We start from the raw sequence: 27,347 nt of genomic DNA, 5'->3' as shown, positions 1-27,347 counted from the left end.
TAATATTCTATTTAAAAAAATGGTAAGAACTCCTAAAAAACACTCCTGCTACATACGGACGTGCAGTGGTTATCCCCAGTAGGAGCACTGGTGCGATTGTTGAATTTACAAGCAAAATAGTTCATTTCTTTTCTAAGAACACCTATTCTAACGATAGTCATTGACAAACTATGGCCATTCAGATTTGGGTGTCAAACATTTTCTCAAAAATGAACGGATGAACCTGTCTTTAAGGAAAACAACTGATAATATTTATTAACAATGCTAAAATTTAAGTTTTCAAGTGAAAATCGGGGAACCTTACGTCTGCATTTTTGAGCTTGACAACTTCTCAAAACTTATTGATTTCTCTGTGGAAATCAAGGTTGATATTAATGAATATTTTTATATTAATAATGAAATATGGCAATGTAAGATCTTCATAATGCAGCAAACCAATATTTTCCCAATGACCAAAGTTGAAAATAGTTCTGTGGATTTTAATGCAACAGAGTGTAAAAGTGTATGACGTGACTCTGAGTGACAATAACCTTTAAGAAAGCATTTGTCAAGTTTGGAGATAGAATCAGAGAATATCCACAATTGGCTAAAATGCTCTTAAATTATTCATCCCTTTTACGACCTCATATCCTGGTGAGGCCTTATTTTCTGTATATGCTTAGTCAGAACAATGTATTGCAACAGACTGAATTCGGAAACAGATATGAGTTTCAAACTGTCCGACATTAAGAGTTTTGCAAAAATGTGAAAACATTGCCATTGTTTACCTATTTGGGGAATTTTTTTCTTTAAAATGTTATTTGTGTTATCATGCGATGAGTTTATTAGTATTTTTGAAGATGCAAATAAACATGTAATAATTTATGTTTTAATTTCTCTCGTGGTGATACAACCCATGTGAGTAAAAGTAGGACAGGAGAGTAAGGTTTGGGAGGTGTTTCTGTGTAGAGAGGTACCATGTCCACAGACTGGTTGTAGAAATACAGATGTTCCTCTATGCTTCTTTAGCTCTGTTTTGAATTCTTTCATAAATTTTTCACTGTTATTTGTGATCTTATCACCCCAACTAAATTATGAAGTCCTATGGAAAAAGGTTATGTGTTTCATCTTTGAACTCTCTAGCTTTGTCACCTTGAATTCCTTAGGGATTACTCCTTGAAGTGAAATTAAATAACACCAGTTAGCAAAGTCACCATTTAGGTATGTGTATATTTGGGTTTTAATTGTATCACTTAATAAGACCTTTAAATTGTTGACCATGACATTTATTGACTTAGACCTGAATAGCCTGAATCCTTTGCAAGTAATTTCCCTTCAATTAAATTCTGCTAATTTCATATTTATTTAAAGTAATTAACTCTTTTATTAAACTTTAATTGTATTTTGTGCTTCTGTAGCCATGTGAATAATGAGTAGAAATATTCATTGTTAAGTGATGCAATAATTTATTGACACATATTATTGAAATACTCTAGGATTTCAAAATTTTAGTAAATGTTGATTATTTTTATGTCACACTGACAGGTTTTAGACCAATAAAAACATTTTTATTTTGAAATTTAAAAATATTTTAAAAGTTGTTCTCATCTAAGAAAATACAAAGTTCCTTCCTGGGGGGTAAATCCAGATACTGAGAGGGAAAAGTGAGGGTTAGAGATTCAGATATATTAGATCTTGACCTAAATTGTTGTGATTCACAGTACTTTTTAAAATGCATTTTAAATTAAAAAAGAGCAGTTCTGGAGATATACAAACTTCTTAAAAAAAACTTCTGGTGCGATTTTATAACATTTTATAATTAAGTATAACACTTGAACATCCTAACCAAGACAACGTGAGAAGCAGAATTTTATCCCCCTCATGAGTATTTTGCTTTCCTGGCATTTCTTTAATGTCTTAGAGCACAGGCTAAAGTGCATCGCATCACACTGCTGATCAGCAACAAAGAGTCTTGCGCTGTTCTGGAAACCAGTGTAACAATGTCTGCTTGAAGAGGTTGTCTGCATTTCCAAATGTAAATTTTACAGAAGAGCGAACATGGTGTTCAAACTACATCATCTGACAGATTGCCTAAGGCACAGAAGTTAGAAAATCCCCGGTGCTTGCTGCATTTTGCTAAGCTATCCATTAATTTGTTTTGTTGATTTTTGCTATGAGAGGACAAAAAAGATGAGACCCACAATATCTGTTCTAATATTCTTTTATATTTAAATAAAATATTTGGGAATGGCTCTTGAGCAGAATAATAAATACTTTTATGATACTGTTTTGTACAACTAGATGTTACACATGATGTAGCTTAGATCGTGTATCACTTTTATGCTCATCTGCCATAAATTGCATGAATTCTTGGACAACACGTAATCTTCATTGCTTTTAGACTCCACTTAATGCTGGAAAGATCCTTTGTTTAGCTAAAATTAATAACACTTGAGAATAATATCTCTTTTTCAAATATAACTTCAGTGTGCTATGTTAGAATAAAATTCAGCTTAAATATAATGTGAGTCACTTATCAAACCATTTAAAAATTCAAGGGTTTAACTTTATTTGAGAATATGCTTTAGGTACTTTAAATATAATACGTGAATCATTTTTCCAGAAAAAGCATTCTCATCTTTCTCTCCAAGGTATTAATCCTCAGAAACTGTAAAATATTGGTGTCTCATTTTTCTTTCCCAGAAGAGGAAATGAGTATTTTCAGATGCATACGTGTATACATAGATATAAAAACTATATATAGAATATGTATGTGGATATGCATTTGTATATATGCATAAATATGAAGCAAAACTTTTGTAGGTTATTTTGCTTAAAATGACTTGTCTTACCGATTTTAATTTTGCATGTTAATCTTAAAGAGATAATTGTAAGTAAGAGAAAAACAAATATCGAGAAAGGATATATTAAAATTAGCTTCTCAGCATTGTGACAGAACTGTAAATTCATTGTGACAGAGAATAAAAGGGCTCCTCTAGCCAGCTTACACAGCAACCCTGAGTAATGGGTTTGTTATTTTATGAGGCTGGAAGTCTAGGTCACCACAGATTTTAGAAGGGCATGTGCCAGATAACACAAAACTCTTAAAAAGTAGCCACATAGTTTTACTTTACAGACAGTATTTTACATGGCATGCGTAAAGTTTTTGGTCACAAATTGATACTTTTAACTATTTTGATACTATCATGTCCTTATCAACATCAAAGGTATCATCTTCAAAAATGGAGGATTAAAATTTAAAAAATACATGAAATGTATCTGTACATTTTTCTCCACCTAGAATACTAGTTGGTGACTGATGGTGCTTCTAGGATGGCGTTGCAAGTCATGAATGGAATTGAGTCTTTTCCCTTCAAAAAGATCCTTCATTTGCAGTTAGAGCATGGTCATAACATAACAAGCTTTGAGCATGGATCGAGCAAGTCCAAACTGGTACTCTTGTCAAAGACAAGGGAAATACCCAGTTCCTGCCCATGCTAGCAATGCTCTCCCATCTCAGGTGGGGAGGACTGAGAAACACTTGTGAAGTCCAAAACAGAGACCCTACCCTAGGACTACAAAGTGCTTCCCCTCCCCAACACCTCATCACCGTGCCACTAAGGGCCTTGTTATAGCAATTCCTTTTACCCAACACATCATATCTGGCTATGAAGAAAAAAATTACAAGAAAGGAGAAAAAATAGAACCATATAAAATGCACAATTAAAATAATAAAATGCAGAGAAAGAGTAGAAGACAAAATAGGAACAAAGAGCAAGGGCAACAAACAGAAAATGGTAACAAATATGGTAGCTATTAATACAGCTATAGCAATGATCACTTTGAACATCAACGGTCTAAAAAGACAGAGATTGTCACAGTGGATCCAAAAACAAAATCCAACTGCATGTTTTCAAAAGAAACCCACCTCAAATATAAATACAAAGATTAATAGCAAATGGATATTGAAAAAGATACCATGCTAACATTAATCAAAAAATATTAATTTAAAAATTCATTAAACCTGTAACACACTAAGATTGACTTAAAAAGGGGGTCGTTATTTTAATTTCAGACAAAGAAGACTTCAAAGCAAGGAAGGTTATCAGGGATAAAGAAAGTCATTACATATTGATAAATTGGTCAATCCTACAAGAACGCATAACAATCTTTAGTTGTGTGAACCTAACAACAGAGCATCACCGTGAGTCAAAAACTGATAGAACTACAAAAAGAAATAGATGCATCCACTATCATAGTTGGAGTCTTCAATACCCCTCCCTCACAAATGGGCAAACCCAGCAGGCAGAAAATCAGTAAGGACATGTTGAACTCAATAGCACCATCAGTCAACTGGATATAATGGACATGTACAGACAACATCAACAAACAACAGAACACATTCTTCCAACTCGCATGGAACATTCACCAAGATACACCCATTCTGGGCCACGAAACATACCTACACAAATCTAAAAGAATAGAAATCGTACAATATCTACAACCAGACCACAGTGGAATTAAACTGGAAATCGATAATGGCGAGGTAGCTGGAAAATCCCCAAATGTGTGGAGATTAAACAACACACTTTTAATCAATACATGGGTCCAAGAAGAAACCTCAAGAGAGATTTTTAAATATTTAAATATTTGAACTAAGTGAAAATGAGAATGAGCCTTCAAATCCTTTGTGTTAGAAGAAATAACATTCAGCATGTTGACAAGTAGATTTAAAGAAAAGTTCACTCGTGTAATGTTATTATTGCAGTGGGTTTGCAGAGTAGTTGAGAGAGTAGACATTTGCCCATTTCTCTGGACTGTGGAGTATAAGAAAAGGTGCACAAGTTATAGCAGAAGAACTTGTGCCCATAGACAGTTTGGAGCTAGAATAAGTAAGTTTATTAAGTATTTATTAATTGCCAAACAAATAAAGAATTGCTAGCCTGGGTGCATGAATCATGGATGGACCTTGGTGAGAGAACGGGGTGTGGTAGTAGTGGGTACATGGGCTTTTGAACACTATGTGCATTTTTCTGGGAAGCAGGTCCATTGTTTATATTTATGATGTCAAATCTGAAGTCACTTTTTCTGCCAGTCAACAGGTGTTAGTTGCATATCATCCCACCAGGAGCTTGCACAACGGTTGGGAGTTAGGAGAGAAGAGAGATACTGAATCCAATGAGTATTTAACAAAAATGTATTGGGAATCTTCTGTGTGCCACACCTGCTATTGTTGGCAGAAGATACAATTTTCATAAAAGAACAGAGTTCTTGACTGCATCGAGTTACTCTACATAATTTTTAGACTATTTCAAAATTCGGCAAACAAGGACCAAAATTGAGGGCAGAAGAGAAGACAAGTTTATTTCATTCTATATTGTTTTTGGCTACAGTTAATTGGAAAAGGGTATAAGTATTCAGTGGAAAGTGGTTTAAGAGAGTAATAACTGATCATTTTGCTTCAGCACTCCGTTACCCAGCGTCTCCGGTACACTAAGTGGAAAATATTTTTCTTTCAAGGTAACGGAACTGCACAACATCAAAAATATAACCAGACTGCCTCGAGAGACAAAGAAGCATGCAGTGGCAATTATCTTTCATGATGAAACGTCAAAGACATTTGCCTGTGAGTCAGGTAAGCAATTATAGCCCCGTCTACAGCTTGTGGAAATTGAACTGCTTCAGAGACAATGGCCCAGATGGATTAAGTTATACCACTGAATAGGAAGGCTTATTGTGATAAGACGGTGCTGTAGAAGACTTTAGGGAGAAGCTCAACATACTGATTTCTACAGATGTTTTGGGTGCTTGTTTATTTGTCTGTGTCTGGATTTTGCTCCCAGGTGGTCTGAGGACACTTGAGGTTTCTATTCAAGCTCGAAGAATTAAGTAAACAGTGCCTGGGAGATGTTGTTAGGGCAAACTTGTGACTTGTATTCTCAGTCTTGCTGGGTGCAGCTGTAGGCATTTGGTGGGAAAATAATAACGCTGCCATGCAAAAGTGTGGCAAAGCACAGCTGAAGTCCCCAGACATTCCAAAACAGAACTTTGAGCAATTGGTTGCTTTCATGGATTCTCAGTACTACAAGTAAATACATTTCAGATTGAATTTTAGCATCTCAGCTCATAAAGCACTCTGACATCGTTGAGACACACGGCAGTTTATAGTTTGAACCTGCAGTATTTTTCATTTTGAAATCCCTGTGCTATGTTATGTATTAGTTGGCTTATTATAGCTTTTTAAAGATTTTGCTCAATGAAATGGTGCATTCGTTTGATAATGGATGGAAGCAAAAAGCACTACAGTTTCAAAAGATATGAATTTAGGGGAGGGGGTGGGGGATTGGGATAGGCTGGTGATGGGTATTAAGGAAGGCACATATTGCATGGAGCACTGGGTGTTATATGCAAATAATGAATCATGGAATGCTACATCAAAAACTAAGGATGTACTATATGGTGACTAACATAACATAATATAAAATTATTATTTAAAAAAAATTTTAAAAATATGTGAATTTAAAATTATAGTGAAGTCTTAAGTAGAAGCCTTACTGAGTATTTTTTTTAAAGGAAATAAAGCTTCTGGATTTATAAAGTTTATAGATGTAATTAATACCAGGTTCTATTATTCTAAAATTGATAATGTCACCTTGCCTAAAAAAAATTGTTCACGTCTCTTCACCTACATTTTTCTTAGTTTTGCTAAACTGAATTGGAATTTACTAATGTGTTTTTCCTTGGATGCCTTTAATCCCTTTTGCCATACTTTCCTTCGCTCGTCATCTGGCTTCATTTCATCATTTAATATTGACTTTTGGCATTGCATAGAAGTCTGTTACCTGGTGATATCAATTCCGTTTCGTCATAGAACCTGTCCCAACCTTGCTGGTATCATTTATTAACATCCGAAAGTATTCGTGCCTTCTTGTTCAGTCTTAAAACTGTCTCACCACTTCACTTTGCTCTGAGCTCTTAGATAATGTCTCATATTAAAACTAACAACCAGAAAATTGGTTTTCCAAAAAAGATAAAAGATAATTTTCACTATTGTTTGTATGCTTCAATTTTCACTACTGCCTTACAGTTTTGAAATTATCCTTAACCATGTTGTGGGTACGTATGCAATACTGGAGTCTGTTATTTCAGATAAGAATGATATTGAATTATGTTTCTGAAATTCAGACACAGAGTTGTACCCCACATGTCTAACATTGGAAGCTTTTTAAGATTATAAGATTATTTTTATTATTTTTTTGTGTGTGTGGTGGTGGTGGTGGTTTCGTGGGTCATGTAAGGTTTTGGAGAAACGAAGTTTCCTTCCCTAACACAAAATGGCCTTAATTTGCAAGAGAAGAATTTCCAGACAGTGAAGCTGAAGCTAGATCCAAATGTAAAAATAAAAGAATGTGTTTATTTGAATTCCTGGCAAAGTTTTCAACTCATTTGAATTATGACTTATTTGAATTATTTGTTTTTTAAATCACTTTTATGTGTGTAGATATAGCAGTCTGCTAGAAGCTAGTAGTAAAAGTGTTTAAGAAGCAATGGCATGATTTTACTAAATTTTCTTAACTTCATGGCACATGACAATGGAAAAAAAGAAAGGACTTTGAAACACATAAACGGAATTTGAGTACTTCTTTTAGCAAATTACATGTTTTAGATTGATGTTAAGATCAATAGTCCATGTCTCCTGATAAAATGGCAAAATCATTTGGAAAAAAGACTCCAACTGTAAAGGAGTCACAGATGTGAAGATCAAAACAGCAATATGGTTAAAGCCAAAATTAAAAGGAGCTCTCACATTTATTTCTAATGCGAATGCAGGTCAAAGTGTATTCTCATGATGACTAGTGAGTATGCGAATTGCCTCAATTTTTTTTTTTTTCAAGAAAACTGGCAACTGCTGTTAAATAAGTATGGACCCCCTTGACTCAGTGAACGTCTTTGGGAGCATACCCTGCAGAAACATACGTACCAGTACATGAGGTCATAAGTTTAAGCAAATTATGTGTAATGACAACAAAATTGGAAACAAATGAATGGCTATCGAGAAAATACTTGAACAATTTATGGTACATCCTTATCATGAAATATTATGCAATCCCTAGAAAGCATTCTAATTAAGCCAATTAACTGGAAGACATTTCTGTGAATTTTAGTACTTCAAGCAAAACAAACCAGCAGAGAAGTGTACATGAATAATCACATCTGTAAAAGAAACAATGAGAGAAATAGCGTGTGTTTTACCAAGAGTTACCTGGGGTAAGAGGGAATAGTAATGAGGTGGGTGGAAAAGGAACCTAGGAAAAAAATGGAATAACCAAAAAGGAAAAGAAAAGACAATGAACAGAAGAAAATACCCATTTATATGAAATTATGTATATGTGAACATGTGAATGAATGTATCCAATTTTTTAAAGTCAGTTAAGTCATCAGGGAGGTGCAAATTAAAACCACAATATCACTGTGCACCTGTCAGAATGGCTAAAATTTTTTACAAAGTAACACCACCAAATGCTTCTGAGGTTGCAGAGAAACTAGATCACTCATAAATGCTGGCTGAAATGTAAGGTGGTACAGACACTCTGGAATGTGGTTAGCAGCTTCTTATAAAATTAAACATGTCATTATTACACAATCCAGCAATTGCATCTTTGGCCATTTATCTCAGAAAAAAATGGAAATTTATGTTCATACATACACATAAACACATACAAAAGTAGTCATAATAGCTTTGCTCATAATAGCCCCAAACTGGAAAGATCCCAGATGTCTTTTAACAAACTGTGGTACACTTACACCATGAAATCCTCCTCAGCAATAAAAAGGAGTGAACTATTGATAAAAGCAGCAACCTGGATGAATCTTGACTGAATTATGCCTAGGGGAAGAAAAGTCAATCCCAAAAGATTATGTGTTTTGTGATTCCATTTACATAACATCTGTGAAATGACAAATTTTAGATATGGAGGACAGATAAATTGTCAGAGAAGTTAGGAATGGGATTGAGGGTATGGGGACCCAGGGGGATGTATGGTCATAAAAGTCACATGAACTTGTATTGGCATTGAGCAGTTATCTTGATTGTAATGGTGCATAAACAAGCCTATGCTGGTGGCAAGTTGTATGGAATTGACACATACGAGTAAGTACAAGTAAAACTGGGGAAATCGGAATAAGATCAGTACACTATCAATGTCAATATCTTGGTTGTGATATTATGCTATAATTTTGCAAAATATTACCATTGGGGGAAAGTGGGCCAAGTTTACACAAAGTCTCTCTGTATATTTTTTTTATTACTACATGTGAATCTACAATTATCTCAAAAACTTTGCAATAAAAATATATCTAGACTTTTTCTAAGGTCATCTGTAATATATATTTTTAAGTTAAAAGACAGGGTAGGAAGGGACTTGCAGGAAAAAAAAAAGTGGCATATTCTAATATGGTGAAAGGAAACTGACAACAGTAAAGACAAATAATGAAAATAATTCTAGATGTGTGCCTATGTAGCTTGTGTACGTTTTATGAGCACAAAGAAACATGGGCAAGGGTGCAAATGTGTGTGCTGCTTCTGCTAAGATGGACTCCTTGCATGAGCTCCTCCCCAGCCTATTATGCCCCTGCCACACGTACATCTCCCAACCACCTCCCTGTTGGCTTCCATTTTGGCACCATATGTCATGCTTCTTAGTACCTCTGCTCTCCACATCCACAGCACCCTGACCTCAGAGTGCGCATACCCCATTCACAATCTCTCTGTCAGATTTAAGCTCAATGAAGACATGACCATATTTTCTTTTTCACCTCAGAATACCCAGAAACACAGTACTAATCAAAATTTGTTGAATTAGTGAAATAATGAAAGAGTAAAAATCTGTATTTAAGTTTTGATATAAAACAATATATTTATTATTTAGCTTTTCCTAAGAGATATTTTTTTTAAATGAGTTTTAGAGGCTAATTTGGCAGCCCCATGGGAAAAATTGTTTAAATTGCCAAATAACAGATTGTTGTGTGTTTGTGATGGTGTGCGGGGGAGTAAATGATCATTGTGCTGTGTGTGTGTGTGTGTGTGTGTGTGTTCCAAGGCCCACCAGGTCTGCTGCAATAACTCTATGAGTAGAATATTATGGAACACAAATAAGAATTTTTTTCAGGAGTTTACCCATTACTTGAGAAGAGACCCATTAATCCTTCTTCTGAATATGTTCCAATCTCAACTCAGTGCCTAGAAAATGAAGAAGCAGATGGCTTAGATGTTGAAAACCTAGAATCTGGCTAATAGATTCTGCTTACCTTCATTAAGGAAAAGAGAAAAAAGGAAAAAGAATTCAACAGTGTCAGTCTAGCAATACCTTAGAAATATCGCAGGTTTGGTTCCAGACCACCACAATAAAGTGAATATTGTAATGAAGTGAGTCAAATGAATTTTGTAGGTTCCCAGTGTAAATAAAAGTGATGTTTATACTACCCTGTAGTCTATTAAGTGTGCAATAGCATTATGACTAAAAAAAATACATACCTTAATCTGAAAATACTTTATTGCTAAAAAATGCCGACCACCATCTGAACTTTCAGCGAGTCATAATCTTTTTGCTGATGGAGCGTCTAGCCTCAGTGTGGACTGATTGGGGTAGTGGTTGATGAAGGTTGGGTTGCCTGTGGCAGTTTCTTGAAAGAAGGTGATGAAGTTGGCCACATCGATTGGCTCTTCCTTTCATGAGCAACTTCTCTGCGGCAAGCCGTACTCTTTGATAGCATTTTACCCACAGTAGAACTTCTTTCAAAATCGGATTCAATCCTCTACAAACCTGGCTCTCCTTTATCACTAAGTTTATGGGTAATATTCTAAATCCTTTGTTGTCATTTCAGCAATCGTCACAGCATCTTCAGCAGTAGAGTCCATATCAATAGACCACTTTCCTTGCTCATCCATAAGAAGTCACTCCTCACTCATTCAACTTTTACTGTGAGCTCGTAGCAATCCAGTCCCATCTTCAGGCTCCACTAGTTCTCTTGCTATTTCCAGCACATCTGCAGGTCATCCATGAGGGTTGAACTCCTGTTGTTGTTGATACTTTGACCTCTTTCCATGAATTCTGAATGTTCTTACTGACATCTAGGATGGTGGATTCTTTCCAGAAGGTTTTCTGTTGACTTTGCCCAGATCCATCTGGGGAATCACTATCCATGGCAGCTGTAGCCAAAATGACTCCTTGATCCATGAACTGCAGAATGGATGTTGTGTTAGCATGCATGAAAATAACATTGATCTCGTTGTACATCTCTGTCACAGCTCTTGAGTGACCAGGTGTATTGTTAATAGCCAGTAATATTTTGAGAGAAATCCCATTTTCTGAGCAGTAGTTCTCAGCAATGGGCTTAAAATATTCAGAAAGCCATGCTGTAAACAGATGTGCTATCATCAAGGCTTTGTTGTTCCATTTACAGAGCATAAGCAGAATAGATTTAGCATAATTCTTAAGGGCCCTAGGATTTCTAGAATGACAAATGAGCACTGGCTTCAACTTAAAGTCACAGCTACATTACCTCCTAACAAGTCAGCCTGTCCCTTGAAGTTTTAAAGCCAAGCATTGACTTCTCCTCTCTAGCTATGAATGTCCTAGGTGGCATCTTCTTCCAATATAAGGCTATTTCTATTTACTGAAAGTCTGTTGTTTAGTGTAGCCACCTTCATGAAATAGCTTAGGTAGATCTTCGAAATAATTTGGTACAGCTTCTGTGTCAACTCTTTCTGCTTCACCTTGCACTTTTATGTTATGGAAAGGGCTCCTTTCCTTTAAACCTTATGTACCATCCTCCGCTAGCTCCAAACTTTTCTTCTGCAACTTCATACACTTCTCAGCCTTCATACACTGAAGAGAGTTTGGGCCTTGCTTTGGGTTAGGCCTTGGGTTAAGGGAATGTCATGACTGGTTTGATCTTTTCTCCAGACCACTACAGACTTCCCTGTATCAGCAAGAAAGCTCTTTTGCTTTCTTATTCATGTCTTCACTGGAATAGCACTTTTAATTTCTTTCCAGAACTCCTTTGCAGTCACAACAGGGCTAACTGGTGCAAGAGGTCTAGTGTCTGCCTGTCTCGGCTTTTGACATGCCTTCCTCCCTAAGCTTAATCATTTCTGGCTTTTGATTTAAAATGAGAGATATGTGACTCTTGCTTTCGCTTGAACACCAAGAGACCACTAGTTAATAAGCCTAATTTCAATATTGTTGTGTCTCAGGGAGTAGGGAGGCCTGAGGAGAAGGAGAGAGGGGAACAGCCAGCGAGTGGAGCAGTCAGAACACGCACACCATTTATCAGTTAAGTTCGCTATCTTGTTTGGGCGCAGTTTGTGCCATCCCAAAACAATTACAATAATATCAAAGATCACTGATCAGATATCACCCTAACAAATATAATAATAACAAAAAAGTTTGAAATTCTGCCAGAATTACCAAAATGTGACACAGAGACACAAAGTAAAGCAAATGCTATTGGTAAACGATGTCAATAGACTTGTTTGATGCAGGGTTGCCAGTGAACCTTCAATTTGTAAAAAACTCGGCATTGGCTCAGCACAGTGAAGTGAAGCACACTAGAATGTGGGATGCCTGCAAATGAAACCTGACAACTTATCTCCAAATAATTTAAGGCAAGTTGTATTTAAAGTCTGAACAACCTGGTTAATTTATGAAGTAATTCTTTGAAGCATTGAATTTATTCCATAATATAAGGAAGCAATTTTTATAGTTTCTTCCATCAAAAATATATAATGGAATATTCATGAATTGAATAAGTTCCTCCATATTAAAAGTGAAAAATATTTGAGTAAATCCCAAGTCCCAATATATCCAATATTTATAATTAAAATTTAAAAATTTTTGCGTAAGTATTACTTGGTATCCAAAATACCTGGGTATCCATTTGTCCAGATTTTATTTCCCAAATTCTATATCCTTATTTCTAAGAGAACATTATTTTCTAAAATAACATCTTTTCCCCATAACCCTTTGTATTAGTCAATAAGAGATATTTGTGTCTTACATTATTATAGCTGGTTGCTTTAAGAAAGCATCTTTTTTCCAGAGGATTTTCTATGGTTTTCTGCTTCTCATGCTTCAAATGATCTTTCCTACCACAAATAAGTTCAAAAGGGATACAGTTAAAAATCATTCTTCGGGGGCGCCTGGGTTGCACAGCGGTTAAGCGTCTGCCTTCGGCTCAGGGCATGATCCCGGCGTTATGGGATCGAACCCCGCATCAGGCTCCTCTACTATGAGCCTGCTTCTTCCTCTCCCACTCCCCCTGCCTGTGTTCCCTCTCTCACTGGCTGTCTCTATCTCTGTCAAATAAATAAATGAAATCTTAAAAAAAAAAAATCATTCTTCGATTCAAAAGGAAAGGTAATAAGATTGCACTGAAGTCTTTATTTTGATTAACACTTTTATTATATAGGCAATTACAAAACCTGTGTTGGCTCTCACCTCTGCCATAGAATCTATAGACGTAAATGAACTTCTGCCTCTGTGTTAAAGATTTAGACACTAGACAAAGAGACTGTTCTTGGAGTTAGGTGAGTAGAACCCACTATAAAGTCCAATCATTATTCATGAATATTATAATGAAGAAAATGTGCATGTATGATTTCACCAAAAGTGTTTTTATTTGATTTTTTGAAAGCATTTCTATTTCCCAATTAGAAAATCCTTTGAATCACATAGATTATTTAATTTTGGGAGTGTTCAACTTATGCTTATGAATGAAGGAAAGGTCCCTCATATAAAGGTTCTATTTTTTTTTAAGATTTATTTATTTATTTGAGAGAGAGAGAGAGAGAGCGTATACAAGCAGGGGAAGGGGCAGAGGGAAAGGGAGAAGCAGGGGCTTCAACACGAGGCTCAATTCCAGGACCCTGGGATCACAACCTGAGCCAAAGGCAGACGCTTAACTGACTGAGCCACCCAGGTGCCCCTAAAGGTTCTATTATTTGAGGTACTCACCCCTGATTGTACAACTTCTCACATTTGTGGTAATAAAGCTAATTTAATAGAAGTAAGCCAGTAAAACAACTAGTAGCTTTTGATAATTGTTCAGTTGTATAGTCAAATATGACTTTAAATGATGAAAATTTGGTTTATAGAACCCAAAGTAACAGCTGGTGTATATCCATACGAAGGAGAAAATCAAGTTTATTGCTTTTAAGAAGTCAAATTTGGGTGTGACATTAAAAAAATATTCACTGCTGTGCTCAGAGTTACACGGTGTGTGGATAAACATAATACTTCAGTTTAAAGTGGTATCAGCCCAGCACTTTTTATGAGCAGTCCATTTACTTTGGGGATAATGGGAGACATTTCTGTTTACTGATTGTTCGATACAAAAGACAACTTGAATGGAGCTGGAACAACTTCTATTTCTAGCTGACTCAGTCACTGTGGAATAGAATGGCTGGTTTATAACCATCTGGTTCTTAGCTCTCCTAAGAGATTTGGAAGAAATCATTTAAAAAAACAGCATCTAGTGGCCTTGTGTGATCTGAAATGTGTTGTGATTTTGAAGTTATTTCTTTAGAGAAAGTGAAGTGCTGTGTGGCACTGACAGTGTAACGAAACTAAATTTTTAATGTTCTTTGTAGTCTCACATGGAATAAAAATACCAAACCTTAAGTTGCACCCTGTCATAAAAAGACTAAATTAATTTGGTAAAATTTGGGCATGGTTTTTTATAAAGTTGGCGTGATACACAAATTAGAGACAGAAGTGATTTGAGCAACATTTTATGACTTCATTCCCTCACACTGTCCAGGCTCTAATGTGTAATGCAGGTCCGTGAAATGGTCTGTACGTTTAGTTGAGGTCAGGCCCTACCTGCTCCCCAAAATCATGACTGAGGTGAGTTGACACCACTTAGGATGAAGGTGGCCAATGCACCAAACTTGAAAGAGTTCTCGGATTTGGGGCCTTGGAAACAAAGAGGAATTGATTCACTATGAAAGAAAAATGCACAAGCTAATGAATAATTAATTTAAGGGTATACCGTTAAATGTAACACATATAATACTGATGTATTGTGATTTAATCACTCACTAAAGACTGATAAGCTCTGGAAATTAATGTCTGGAGAATAAAATCTAGTACAAATTCCTGGAGTATCTCTTTATGTCCCAATTCCAATGGTTTGCTGTTTCAGTTTCCCCGGGTCCTCCTTTAGACCCCTGCCTTTGACCTTTGTGAACAGTGGAAGGAGCTACAGCTTACCGGCCATCGGCTGTGTCAGCACTCTGTCACGGGTCACTCATCCTCACGGCCAGCGCACTGCCCTTCCTGCCCGCTGCCTCTGTGTGACTTTCTGCCCATCATTTTACACAATGAAGCCCTCACTAACTCTTATGCCCTTTCCATGAGCCACGGTTTCCCCCAAAAGTCAATCAAGCTCCAGAAAGTACGTTTAGAACTAGCTACTATCTGTGCAAGAATTTACGAAATAGTTTTCAAGTTTTATGAACCATTAACAGATAGTGTCAGCTGGAAAATAGTCAGATAGGGAAGTGTCATTGTCATCCCTTATTCCTGTACATTAAGAAGATGTACTCTTGCTTTATTTTCAGGATTTACATAAAGAATATTACCTTTGGGTGTCACTCTAAAATTGTACCATATGCCACTCTGTTGTACAGAACTGTTCTTTTCTAAGAAATCAAACCATCTATAATTGGGTGCCAGACTTTTTGAAATCTTTGAAGCAGAAAAACGGTTTGAATATTTTTATGTGGAAAGAAAACCCCTTTAATTTGAAATGTTGAATAAGGATTTAAAAATTGAGTATGTTTCTTAAAGCGGCAACTCACTCAGTAAACTAACAGAGTGTAAGATTTTCTTATTTAAGCTTTCTAGAATTATTTTAAATGATTAATATTCAATAGTGCAGTAGGCCTCAAGGTTGAATATTTTTTTAACCAATCTTGTCCCGTATATATCCATATATTTGTAAAAGATTCACTGCAAACAGATTAGGGAGAGGTATTAATCAAAATGCTCTAGTAGCATAAACCCAGGGTAATCTTAATAAAAAGAGCTTGTGATGGGTTGAATTGTGTCCCCCAGAAAGATATGTTCCAGTTCCAGCTCTTGTTACTTTACTTGGAAATAGGGTGTTTGCAGACGTGATCATGTCACGATGAGGTCATAGTCGATTAGGGTTGGCTCTACATCCAAATAACGGATGTTTTCATTAGAGAAAAGAGGGTGAGATTTGGCTATGGAAGTACGGAGGAAACAGAGAGAAGCAAACCATGTGAAGACAAAGGCAGAGATTGGAAAGAAGCAGCCATAACCAGGGATTGCCAGTAGGACAAGAAACAGGGACAGGCATGGCCCAGTTTTCCCTCAGAGCCTCCGGAAGAAACTAGCTTGGCTGGTACCATCATGTGCAGCCTATCCAACTGTTGAGGATAAATTGCTGTTGTTTAAAACCACCAAGTCCGTCATAATTTATGATGCCAGTGCTAGTCCCAGCACATAGCTCTTTCAAATCAGGCTTTAAAAAAAACCAAAAACATATCATTTGTGGAGGGCTTTGAATGGGTTTCAACAGGTAGGTAGGGAGGAACAGAAATTCTGTATATAAATGCAAACAAGAAATGAAACTCCTCCATGTTTTTAAAGTAGTTTTGGGAGCAGAGGAAGACGAGTGGAAATAGCTGAGGAGGGTTTATGAGTTTGGACTTTGTTTTGAACATAAATGGGGCAAATTAAAGTTCTTTCTTTTTAAACTACAAATTACGTTTTTCTTTCCGGTTATCAAAGTGGTATAAGCTCTCTATCTGAAAAACAAGGCTGACTTTATGTATTGAAAATGCTTAGAAATAAGGACTAAGTAAAATATAAGACACTTAAATGCACAGCTCAGCTTATAAGAAAGAAAAGAGGTGCCACAAAAAGCTAAAATGAAGAGAAAGCTTTCAAGAGAAGTAAATTGGACCGGGAGCCTTTGTTCATCTTGTAATGAACATGGAACATGCGAGCATCTTCACAGCTGTGAATGCGGGGCAAGAGACAGCGCCTTGGCTTCCACGAGTTGGGGAAACACACTTGAAAGCTTTCTATAAGAAGCGATTAAGAAAACAAAATTCAAATGCCATCAAAGAAAAATGACTGAGAGACTCCATCTTCTAACCGAGGCCCCTGTGAACATGTCACTCCACACCTGACCTGTCCGCCATTTTTGTGCCATTACACTACCTTCATGATCCTGAAGTTTGTACTTCAGCCCTGAAATTTGCCAAAATGACCCAGAATTGGTCATTTTTCTTCAGCAACATGTGCCTCTCAGGATTCCCATGTGCAACCTCTAAGACAGGGATGTAGCAGGAAAGAAGACCAAAATCAAAAGCAAACAAGCACCATGGGTAAAGGTTGGAAAATACACAGATTTATGTATGGAAATGATCACTGCAGTGCCTTTTATAAAACAGAAAAAATCATGAACTAATTGTTCATCAGTTTCTCACTGATGTAAAAAAACAAAATAACTTGCAGCAATTAAAACTGATGATGTAAATTTGTGTTCATTGACTTGAAAAGATGCAGATCACTATTAAGTGAAAAATGCAGTTCACAAAATGTACCATAGTATTTTGAACACGTGTGTAAACACATACACATGCATACACAAATACAACACATGCACATGTACATGCAAATATATCTGTGTGAAAAAGCATATAGTACTGAAAATTCATGTCAATGACTTTGCCTTGGTAAGGGAATATCAAAGATGTTCCTTTTATATCTTTGTCTCTAAAAGTTGTCTAATTAGAAGGCATTGATTTTAGTATTTTATGTATTATTAAAATCATACATAGATAATATAAATAATAGTATGCAAACACCTGTGAACTTGTCAACCAACTTAGAAATAAATGAATCAAATGCAGTATAAATATGGGATGTGTGCCTTTGTTAAAATTAATAATCCCTAAGATTTTATCTACTAAACATTTGTGATTTATACTTTTGTCATATTTATATTTATGTCTAGAAATCATAGTTTATTATTTTACGTGTTTTTGAAATTTATAGAAATTACACTATATTCTTGGGCAAATTGCCATTTTTTCTCATTGTTACATTTGAACTTTTACTTTGGTAAATATGGCCCTAGTTTGTTCATTTTATATGTGCTTTGCTGTATTTCTGATAGCTAAGTTATATTCTTAAAATATGTCCATTCAAAGTTGTCATCCACCAATATAATTACATGACTCTTTCCCTTTAAACAGTTATTAGGATGGGGTCCCCTTGATGGCTCAGTTGGTTAAGGGTCCAACTCTTGATTTTGACTCAGGTCATGACCTCAGGATCCTGAGGTCTAGCCCTATGTTGGACTCCCCACTCAATGGAATTCTGCTTGAAATTCTCTTCTCTTTCTCTCCCACCCTCTCCCCCCTACACACGCGCTTGCTCTCTCTCAAATAAATAAATTTTTAAAAAACAGTTAATAGGATGAAAAATATTAATATATTTCCTGCAAAGTCATGGTCAAGAGCATACTCTGAAGCCACACGGAGTTCAGATCTTCCCACGGCTCTGATTCCTACTTGGTAGATGGGGCCAAGGGTAATTTCACATCATGGGTTTGTAATAAAGATTTAATATCAAAAGAACAGTGCCTGTAATATACTAATCATTTGGCAAATGACAGTTAATATCATCATCTTTATATTTTAAGAGTCAGTCCCAACTGGACATATTGAAGCATTATCTTAAACTTTTAAATTCAGTTTTCTGTAACACATAGGATTTTCACAACTTGAAACAGGTCTGTGAATTTCTCGTACTTTCCTAGACAGAGTTTGGCATCAGGATATTGTCATTGTTCATAAAAAGAATGACTTGTTTTTCAGTGTTTCTGTTTTTAAGCTTTAGAGCAATTTAAATAACAAATGAAATACTACGTTCATGTTGCTTTTTAAACCATCTTAGCTTAGGACATTTTTGAGGGGTATTTTGTTTACAAACTTCATGGCCACTCAGGCTTTCTATATCTGAATGCTTTCTGGTAATTTGATTTTCCTGGAGTACAGTCCTTTTATCCTGATTCTCAGATTCGTTTGTATCTGACCAGGCAAGACCACAGCCTCTGGCATCAAGTGCCGGGGTTGCCTCCCCACTTTCTAGTGATGTGTTTGGGAGAAAGTGCCTTTCCTTCCATAAACCTTGGCCTTGACATCTTTAAAAGCATAATTATAGAAAGTACTAAAGTTGTTAATCACCTAGCAGGGTGACTGGAACTCAGGAAGTGCTTGTCAGTATCAACTATTACTATATAACTTTTTATTCTAATTTCCTTTCACTTGTATACACATCTCTTCTCATTAGTAATATTGTCTACTTGTGTATTCTTCGCTCTTCTCTTTTTCTTTTTATCTAGAGTGCGTAAGCATGTATGTAGTGTCCTGTATTGTTTGGGCAGGTGAATGTGAGGAAGTAAGGAGGAGAGTCAAGGAAGTGGACTTATGTGCCCAGGAGTTGCAGTGGTTGATGGTAGAGGTTAAGCTGGATATGGAGGGGATTGAGGGCATCAGGGAGGTGATTGAGTTTGAAAATGTGGTAGGAGCAACAGCGGACTGGTGGTCTTGATGGAGTTCAAATGGTGTTGGAACTGAGATACTCAACTGGAGTAAATTGGAAACGTAAGTGGTGCTGGTCTGAGGTTGAAATGTGTGAAAATAGTTTCAGTGATGGGTGTGAACTTTGATTATTTGGAAATTTTCCTTGTGGGAAATAGTCAATTCCTCAATAATAAAAGATGATGCCTCACACATACTAAGTAAGCTGTTGCCGGCCATGCGTTTTGAAAAACAGAGTGGCCTTAAAATTTATTTTAAATAATATAATTGAAAGTTCATCCTCTTATACTTCCTGAGCTGGCTTCTTGGGAGGATTTCATTTTTACAGAGAAATATATTCATCTAATTTTATGGCTTACAAATACTCAAAATACAGTAGCAGATTTTGTGTTAATCTGCCTTTTGAATCTTTTGGTTTCAACAGAGTTAGGTGCCAGAAACATGTAGCCCTCACACCTGCCCCTGAGAAAGATCACGTAGGAAATCTCATTTAATTTTTTAAATGAGTCCTGTTTATTGTGTTGTCCAGGAACGCACCTTCTTATTAGCTTATAAACCCACACCTCCTTTTTATGACTTTCTCTAGCTCTATAAGGAGAGAAAATAGAGACTAGAGAATTATATTTAAGTCTACAGTTTGATAACCTTGTCTCTTGTGAATTTGAGCTTTGTACTATGGAAGCACATCACGTTGACATCTGCAGGATTTGTTTTGATAACTATAATTTCTTGGACACAATATATCACAAAGCTGCCCCTTAATGTCTGGCAGCCAAAAGCATTTTTCTTTAGTGTGTCTCTAAAACTGTTATGAAATAAGCAATAGGATTTTGTGTTTAAAGACCCTGTTGCCATTTGCTTCAAGTTGTATTTTCCTGTCTTTAAATGTACTACTTCTAACAACATAGCTGTGGTTCACTAAATGTACTGAATTTGTTTATAAATAGCGAGGCAGATGTCAGCAGCAAATTAGATTTAATGCAGGTCACCAAGGCCTCCATAGATAAGGAGCTTGCAGGCATTAAGTGGAAATTGCAGAATGACACAAAGAAAATTGAGATTCAGAGATTCAAACAACTGGTAGGTGCAACAATTATTGTTTAAGGGATACAAATGTAAAAACTAAAAAAAAAAAAAAATTATGAACCTTGAGACCAGTTCCCACTTAAGAATTTCAGGAAGGTAGGAATTTATAGGAATGTTTCTGACTGGGAAAAGGAAACGCTAATTACTCGTGTCCACTCCTGAATCAGATGAGAATGGAATGGAATGTCCCTTTCCCTTTTCCCACAATGCTTTGTTCATACACTTGGATGAGTATTGTGGCTTCTGCATGTGCTGTATTCAGGGAAGGGTTTCAACGTACGGAGAAGGTGATAAAATCTACCTAAAGCATAACTGGGGAAGTAAAATTCAACTTAGGTCTAAATAATTTATTGAACATCTGTGTTGCCTCGATGATGTTGACTCATAATGTGCATAATCATATTCCCAAGAAAAATTCTTCATCTTCTAAGAAAGTAAATCACGGTAGGCCACTGGAAATAAATGGATCCAAACTTCAGCTGACTGTTAGCTCTGCGACTGGGCAAAATAGTAAATCCCTCTAAGTGATGTCTACTGATATTTATCAAATTCCACTGTGCTTCTGACACCGTGCTTTACACTATGAACTCACTTAAACCTCGTAATTCTCATAAAACTCTTAGAAGGGTCGTCATTCTAGGAAGGGATGTAGGAGAGGAGGAAATGACGGTGCAGAGAGGTGATGCCCGTAATTGGTTAAGTGCTGGAGCCAGGGTGTGAATCCCAAAGCTCCACTCCCAGCTACTGTACTACATGTATTTTAGTCTCACTGTTTTCATCTGCAAAAGGGAATAATTCACGGTGCCAATGACAAATAGATGTGGTGGCTACTCTGGCACAGAGTAAACCCTTCATGAATGCTAGCTACCATTATTTTGGCCTTAGATAGCTACGTCTTCTATTTCAATTCTTTTTTTTTTTAAAGATTTTATTTATTTATTTATTTGAGAGAGAGAGAGAGAGAGCATGAGCAGGGGGGAGGAGCAGAGAGAGAGAGAGAGAAGCAGGCTCCCCGCTGAGCAGGGAGCCCAGTACAGGCTCGATCCCAGGACCCTGGAATCATGACTTGAAGGCAGATGCTTCATCAGCTTAAGCCACCCAGGTGCCCCTCCTTTAATAAGTTCTTGATGTAGGGTAAGGAACAATGCCATTTCATTATTTGGGAAGTTCTTATGTTGTGTTCGTCTGAAACATTCAGAAATGAATTTGTTTTGTTTATTGGAAAATTCTCTTCCCCTTTCCTGAACCTGTCTTTACTTAAATAGATTAAAGACCTTCATCGCCACCATCACCACCATCAGTCACACTCATCCTCTCATGGAACCCAGAGATTTAGTAAATCATCATAATTTTAACTTCTGTTTCCTATTAGTTGAGAAAGGCAACTGCCTCATAAAAATTTTTTAAGTATAGCAAGCTTTTGTAGCCACTTTTATATCAAATACCAGCAGCAAAGAAATAAAAACGTTCAAGTTTTGGGCCTTTGTAATCTAAAATCAGATAGAAATCAAGCACTTTTCTGCAATCAGAGAAAATGTCAAAGTAATCATAATCCTTTTTGCAAAAAGTTGTTTGGTGTCACTTTTCATGAATGTGAGATCTGTCCCTTTAATCATTGGACCATCCTGTTAGGTTTCTAAACCACGTGCAATTAACCTAACAAAAGCTTAGCCAGGGATGACTTTCATGAAAGAATTACTCTCTGATTCTTTTTAGGGGCTATATTTTCAATTTAATTAGCTGATTCCTACCTGTGTATTTTCCCCCTTAACAATGCCATTTTATTTGCCAGTCAGTTTATAAGAATCCTGGCTTCCGAATCACTTTATCATACATGCTGGAAGCCATTTTTTCCCCAACTTGTATATAGAAATAGTGTTTTGTGTATTCTTTTACTTTATGCTGCACAGATTATACCTAATCTTATTAAGTATGGTTTTTCCCCAATCTGCTTTTCTAAACATTTTTGAAGATCAGTGTTATTTAAATCTACTATACATCCTACTCTACTTGGCATCACTTATAAATTTTTATTTATTAAGTGCTGCTTTTAAAGTCATTATTAAAATCTACCAAAGGCTGAGGTAGATTTTAGAACAACTTGACTAGGCATTTCTAGAGAATATCTGGAAACTAGCATTCTTCAATTTTTTCTAGCATTTTCTGTGTCCTTATCGTATTGGTAAATGCCCAGAATGCAATTTAAAAGGCTAAAAAGCAGTGTGCTAGGTGACCTAAGAATGCAGTAAACTCTATATTAGTGTCAAGACCAAATTAGAATTCACTTTGAGGTCACAAGTTGGAGTTGTTTTATTACATTTTTTAGGAGTCAAAATCCTAAGAGGAGCATGTTTTATGGCCAGAGAGCAAGTTTGTTTTATAATTTGTCAGTAAAGTAAAATCTATGGCTTGATCAAGTTCTCAGGTAACGCCATCTTGGAAGGGTAACTCACCTTAAATTGCTTTGGTTGATACTTCTGCTTTTAAGAGTAGATTTCGCAGTACACATGCTCATCATGAGGGCCCATCTCTACCCTGTTAAGCCTGCAGCCAGATTCATTATAGCCATTATTAATAATTATCCATTAGGTAGAAGGCCAAAGGGGCATGCCACATGTGTAGTTCAAATCCTGCGGATAGGAAAAAGTGTCCAAGACTTCTCAAGTATTTTTTTTAAGCAAGTATTTTACTTGCTTCCGAAGAGATACAGATCAGTTAACTGTGTTCACAGCATCATTACCATTTATTGGATGCTTTCTTTGGACCAGGCCCAGGACTCAGTATTGGTGTACAGTATTGAAACACCATGAGAAAATGTTCGTAGGCTCAGCCTCAGTTATTTTGAAACCTGTTTAATTTTTGTTTCAAAACCTTGATTTATAACTATTTTCTCTCTGAAAATGAAGTCACTAAAAGGGCAGCGATAAAGTGGCCTGTTCATGGGCAGAACTAAGTGAATCCTGAGATATGGAGTAGGGAAAAAGTGTTTCACTTTGTTTGGACAAAGTGAAAATCAGCCCAATGTTAAGATTCACATCGAAGATGCATCTAGCGCACTTGATTTGAGATAATACTGATTCCACTGCTCACTTCCGAGTAGAAAGACACATTGGTATTACCTGTGTCCTTTTACCTCTCGCCTTAAAACTCCCATTCAACCCCTCCACATTCACTTCTGTTGACAATAATTACCCGAGGAAAGAATATATTCACCTTTTTGCATTTCTTCCTTTCTTTATTCATTTTTTAAAAAAATTTGTTAAATGTTAACCATGTAATGACGTGGTGTAAGACAAGGATATAGCTGTGAGCAAGCAGAGAAAAATCCTCAAAGAACTTAGCATCTAGTGGGAGGAAACTCAAAATAAGCCCAACAAATGAAATGTTTAATAACCTGGTGAAAAGTGCTACCAAGAAAATGAACAGGAAGCAGGAAAAGTTGGACTTAACCAAAGGAAAAATAAACTTGCTCTTATCTTCATGGCGGGAGGTAATTTTACAACTTGGAGAAAAGCCTCCTTGGAAGTTAGGTTTTATCTTTCCACAGAGACTGGGAGATGGGGGTGTTTGTTATCTTCCTTGATGGCTACATTTCAGCGGGGTGGCTCCCAGGTTATTTTGGGGTACAAAACTGGCAGTAGAGCTCTTCAAAAGATTTACAGCCCGGAGGCGCAAGGTAAATGCTCCAAGAAAAGTCAGGAAAGGGACGTCTGTGGTTTGTGCCATCTAGTTTCTGTAACAAGGGCAGGGGTGAGTGGGAGATCAGAGTCAAGCCCAGCAGAAGGTATGTCGCCTTACAGCCCCGCAGACAGGGGAGGGGGGGTGGTGAGATGGGCAAGGCACTGGAGGGTGTCGAGCTCCACAGCGTTATGATCTGGGTCACGTTTCAGCAACAGAGAAGAGCAGGGCACAGGAGCAAAACAGGGAGACAGAGAAGGAGAGAGACAAACTCAAATAAAACTGGGGGAGAGCTGTGGGCAGACAAGGGAGGAAGCCTCAGTGGACAACAAGCCAAAGACTGCAAATGGATCCAGCCTTCATGACAGCCCAGGGGGGTGGAAAGAGGCATGGAAAAATGTCTGCAGACACAGCTAAACCAGAAATTGGAGCAGTATGCATGGCTTTGGAGGGAGTGCTCCCGTGCCCAGTGAGATACTCATGAGATGCTGCATAAATAATTAAGCTTCCTAAACTCCTCCATGGTCTTCAAGCACAAACATCCTGGGTGTCCAATCAATCATGTACGAGGGAGGATAAAGAGACTTAGCAAAAGCAGCAGTCTTGGCAACCTAATGGAATTTATCCTTGGGACAGCACTCTTCAGTGTAATTATCCACAACTTCCATTTGTATGCAAAATACAGAGCTGTCACTTCTAAACTGTATAAAGTAGAAAAATTTAAGATGATCACTTTTGCTCCTTAAAAGATCTTTATACATAATGTACCAAAAGAAAGCTGTTTCCTGAAATGATTCCTATAGGTTCAATTTTTAACTCTCATTCCTTTATAAATAATACTTGAAGAAATTTATTTTCATTAGTATTTCCCCAAAGTGTCTTCTGTAGACCATTAATTTTTTTGCAAGGTTAATATTAACCTTCGCAAGGTTAATAATTAAATGATGAGAGGATGGTTGAGTGATCAGATGTCTGAGGAATACTGGATTAAACAGAGTCAAACAATTTTATTTACTATAGAACTTCTCAGTGCATTTAATATGTTATGGTAAGTTGTGCCTCTCTAAGAGAGGGTTATGGAATGAAACTTTCCTAAACACATTTTTGACTATGGCTCCCTTGTATTTTTAAACCTTTGACTCCGTCTCTGAATTGACGCTCTGTAGAGACATACAGAAACAATTTCTACATTTGTTGGTTCGAGAGTGTCTTGGATGTGTGTCTGAGAGTAATTCACACCCTCACTTGGAAAGTGTCTTCAGTGAACCGGAGTAGGACATCTGTGCAATGGAGTTAATTGAAGGCCGAGGTCAGCTGGGGCTGGCGTGGAGTAATAATGCAAGCCACAGACATCAAGGTTAAGTGCTTATCCAAGCTACCAGAGGGCACCTAGCCCTGGGCTGGAGGGGTGATCCTCCGGTAGTAAAACTGCTCCGATTTATTCACGAAGGCTAGAATGTTTTAAGGTCTCCTTGCCAGTCAGGGGGAATGTTGGGGCTCCGCTAGTTTGAGGATCCTGGTTCCTGCCAAATTAATCCAGCAGCTGTTCTGAGAGTATTCGGGCAGCTCCAAAATCTATGCGGTAGCTTCATTTTTATGGTTTTTATAGCCTGGCTTCCCTGGGGCAATACAGAAGACTGTTGTGGTCTTCAGAGACACAGCAAGTGGCAATATTTCTGTAATTTGCTTGGGGTACAAGAGCTCAGATGGATTGCTGAGGTTTAGAATAAGATATCAAAAATGATTGTTGCTTTTTTTTTTTATCATACTAGATGGTCCTGTGTTAAACTTGTTACTGATATATTTCACATCCCATATACTGTACCTAATTCAAAGAATGGAAGTCTGACAGGCCCTTTTCCTACATCTTTCTTGCTTCCTGCATCTGTCATTCTTTTTGACTAAAGAATTTGCAATATAAATTTAATTTAATATTGATATATTTAGAAGTGGAATAAAAAGATGATCAGGACTTGGCATGGAGGCATAGTTAGCATTTTTCTTTTATATCACCAAGCAGAACAGAGTCATTGCCCTTTGCAGGTTTCCATTTGGGATGGCCCAGTGGTGACAGCAATTCTTCCTATCACTTGGGGGACCGAATTGAGAGTTGCTATGAAACTAGAGATATCATGTCAACATGGCAGTAAGAAGAGAAAGTGATACATTTAAAAGGAGGTTGCTGGTCTCCTTTCTCTGTAGAATTAGGCGTTGGTGTCCAACATTTCCATCTTCAGGGACTGATGCCGGTTGGTGGGCCAGTCCTCAGGACCCTGCATCCTGGCTCACACCCTCCGTCAGCACTGGGTCTTCAATATCCTTCTAGCTCTTAAGCACATTTCCAGGAGGAACCGCAATATACATTTCAGTCCCACTTCATAGTAACTTCGAAGAATGTCTTAATTGCTAACGCAAACCTACTAGGCAATGCACGTTTCCCCTGTATGCTATTGCCTGGCATAGATCCATATGCAAACAGCGAGGACTGAGGAAAGGCTGGAAAAATTCAGCCAAATGCTGATCATTTTGAAGGAGATGTTTTTAAACAACTGGAGAACGGATCCTGTGTTTCTTGACTCCGTTGCTCCTTTTATTGTATCGTGCTTCTTTGGAATGAAGGAACAACAGCAAAAAGAATGGCCTGTCTTGTCAAATTTTAATTCCTTTGGACTTTTTTTTAAACATTTAGTAGCATTTATGTTAAAATGTATTTTACTTTAAAACTTTCTGCATGATTGAGGAGAGCTATATATTTCTTCACGTTCAATCATTTATTATTCATGAAATCAGAACACAAATAGACTGTCAGAATATAGCCAAAGGGCTGAATTTAGACTAAGGGGCTTGCTGTTACCATGTAAAGTGCTATAAGAAATTGAAATCATAGTAATGGGGGGGTAGATATATAGTTCTTCCCAAGAAAATGTCCCCCAAGTTTCACAGAGCATTAATCATCATG

At 36.9% G+C, this 27,347-nt stretch overlaps 1 protein-coding gene across 2 annotated transcripts in view; it reads left to right on the top strand.

The window, feature by feature from the left end:
• DOK6 (docking protein 6) overlaps positions 1–27,347 on the top strand; it is a 359,455-nt gene that overhangs the window by 119,349 nt on the left and 212,759 nt on the right. For both annotated transcript variants that reach the window (XR_015727578.1, XM_045790250.2), the window contains exon 3: positions 5,500–5,614. Coding sequence is in view for 1 of the 2 variants with exons in the window: in XM_045790250.2 (XP_045646206.1) it covers positions 5,500–5,614 (115 nt within the window). In the remaining variant the exon portion in view is untranslated. The remainder of the gene's footprint in view (positions 1–5,499; positions 5,615–27,347) is intronic.

Source organism: Ursus americanus, chromosome 19 (assembly GCF_024610735.1).
Source record: "Ursus americanus isolate L20-20 chromosome 19, mUrsAme1.1.p, whole genome shotgun sequence".
NCBI classification, from domain to species: domain Eukaryota; kingdom Metazoa; phylum Chordata; class Mammalia; order Carnivora; family Ursidae; genus Ursus; species Ursus americanus.
This window is presented reverse-complemented; position numbering and strand designations above follow the sequence as displayed.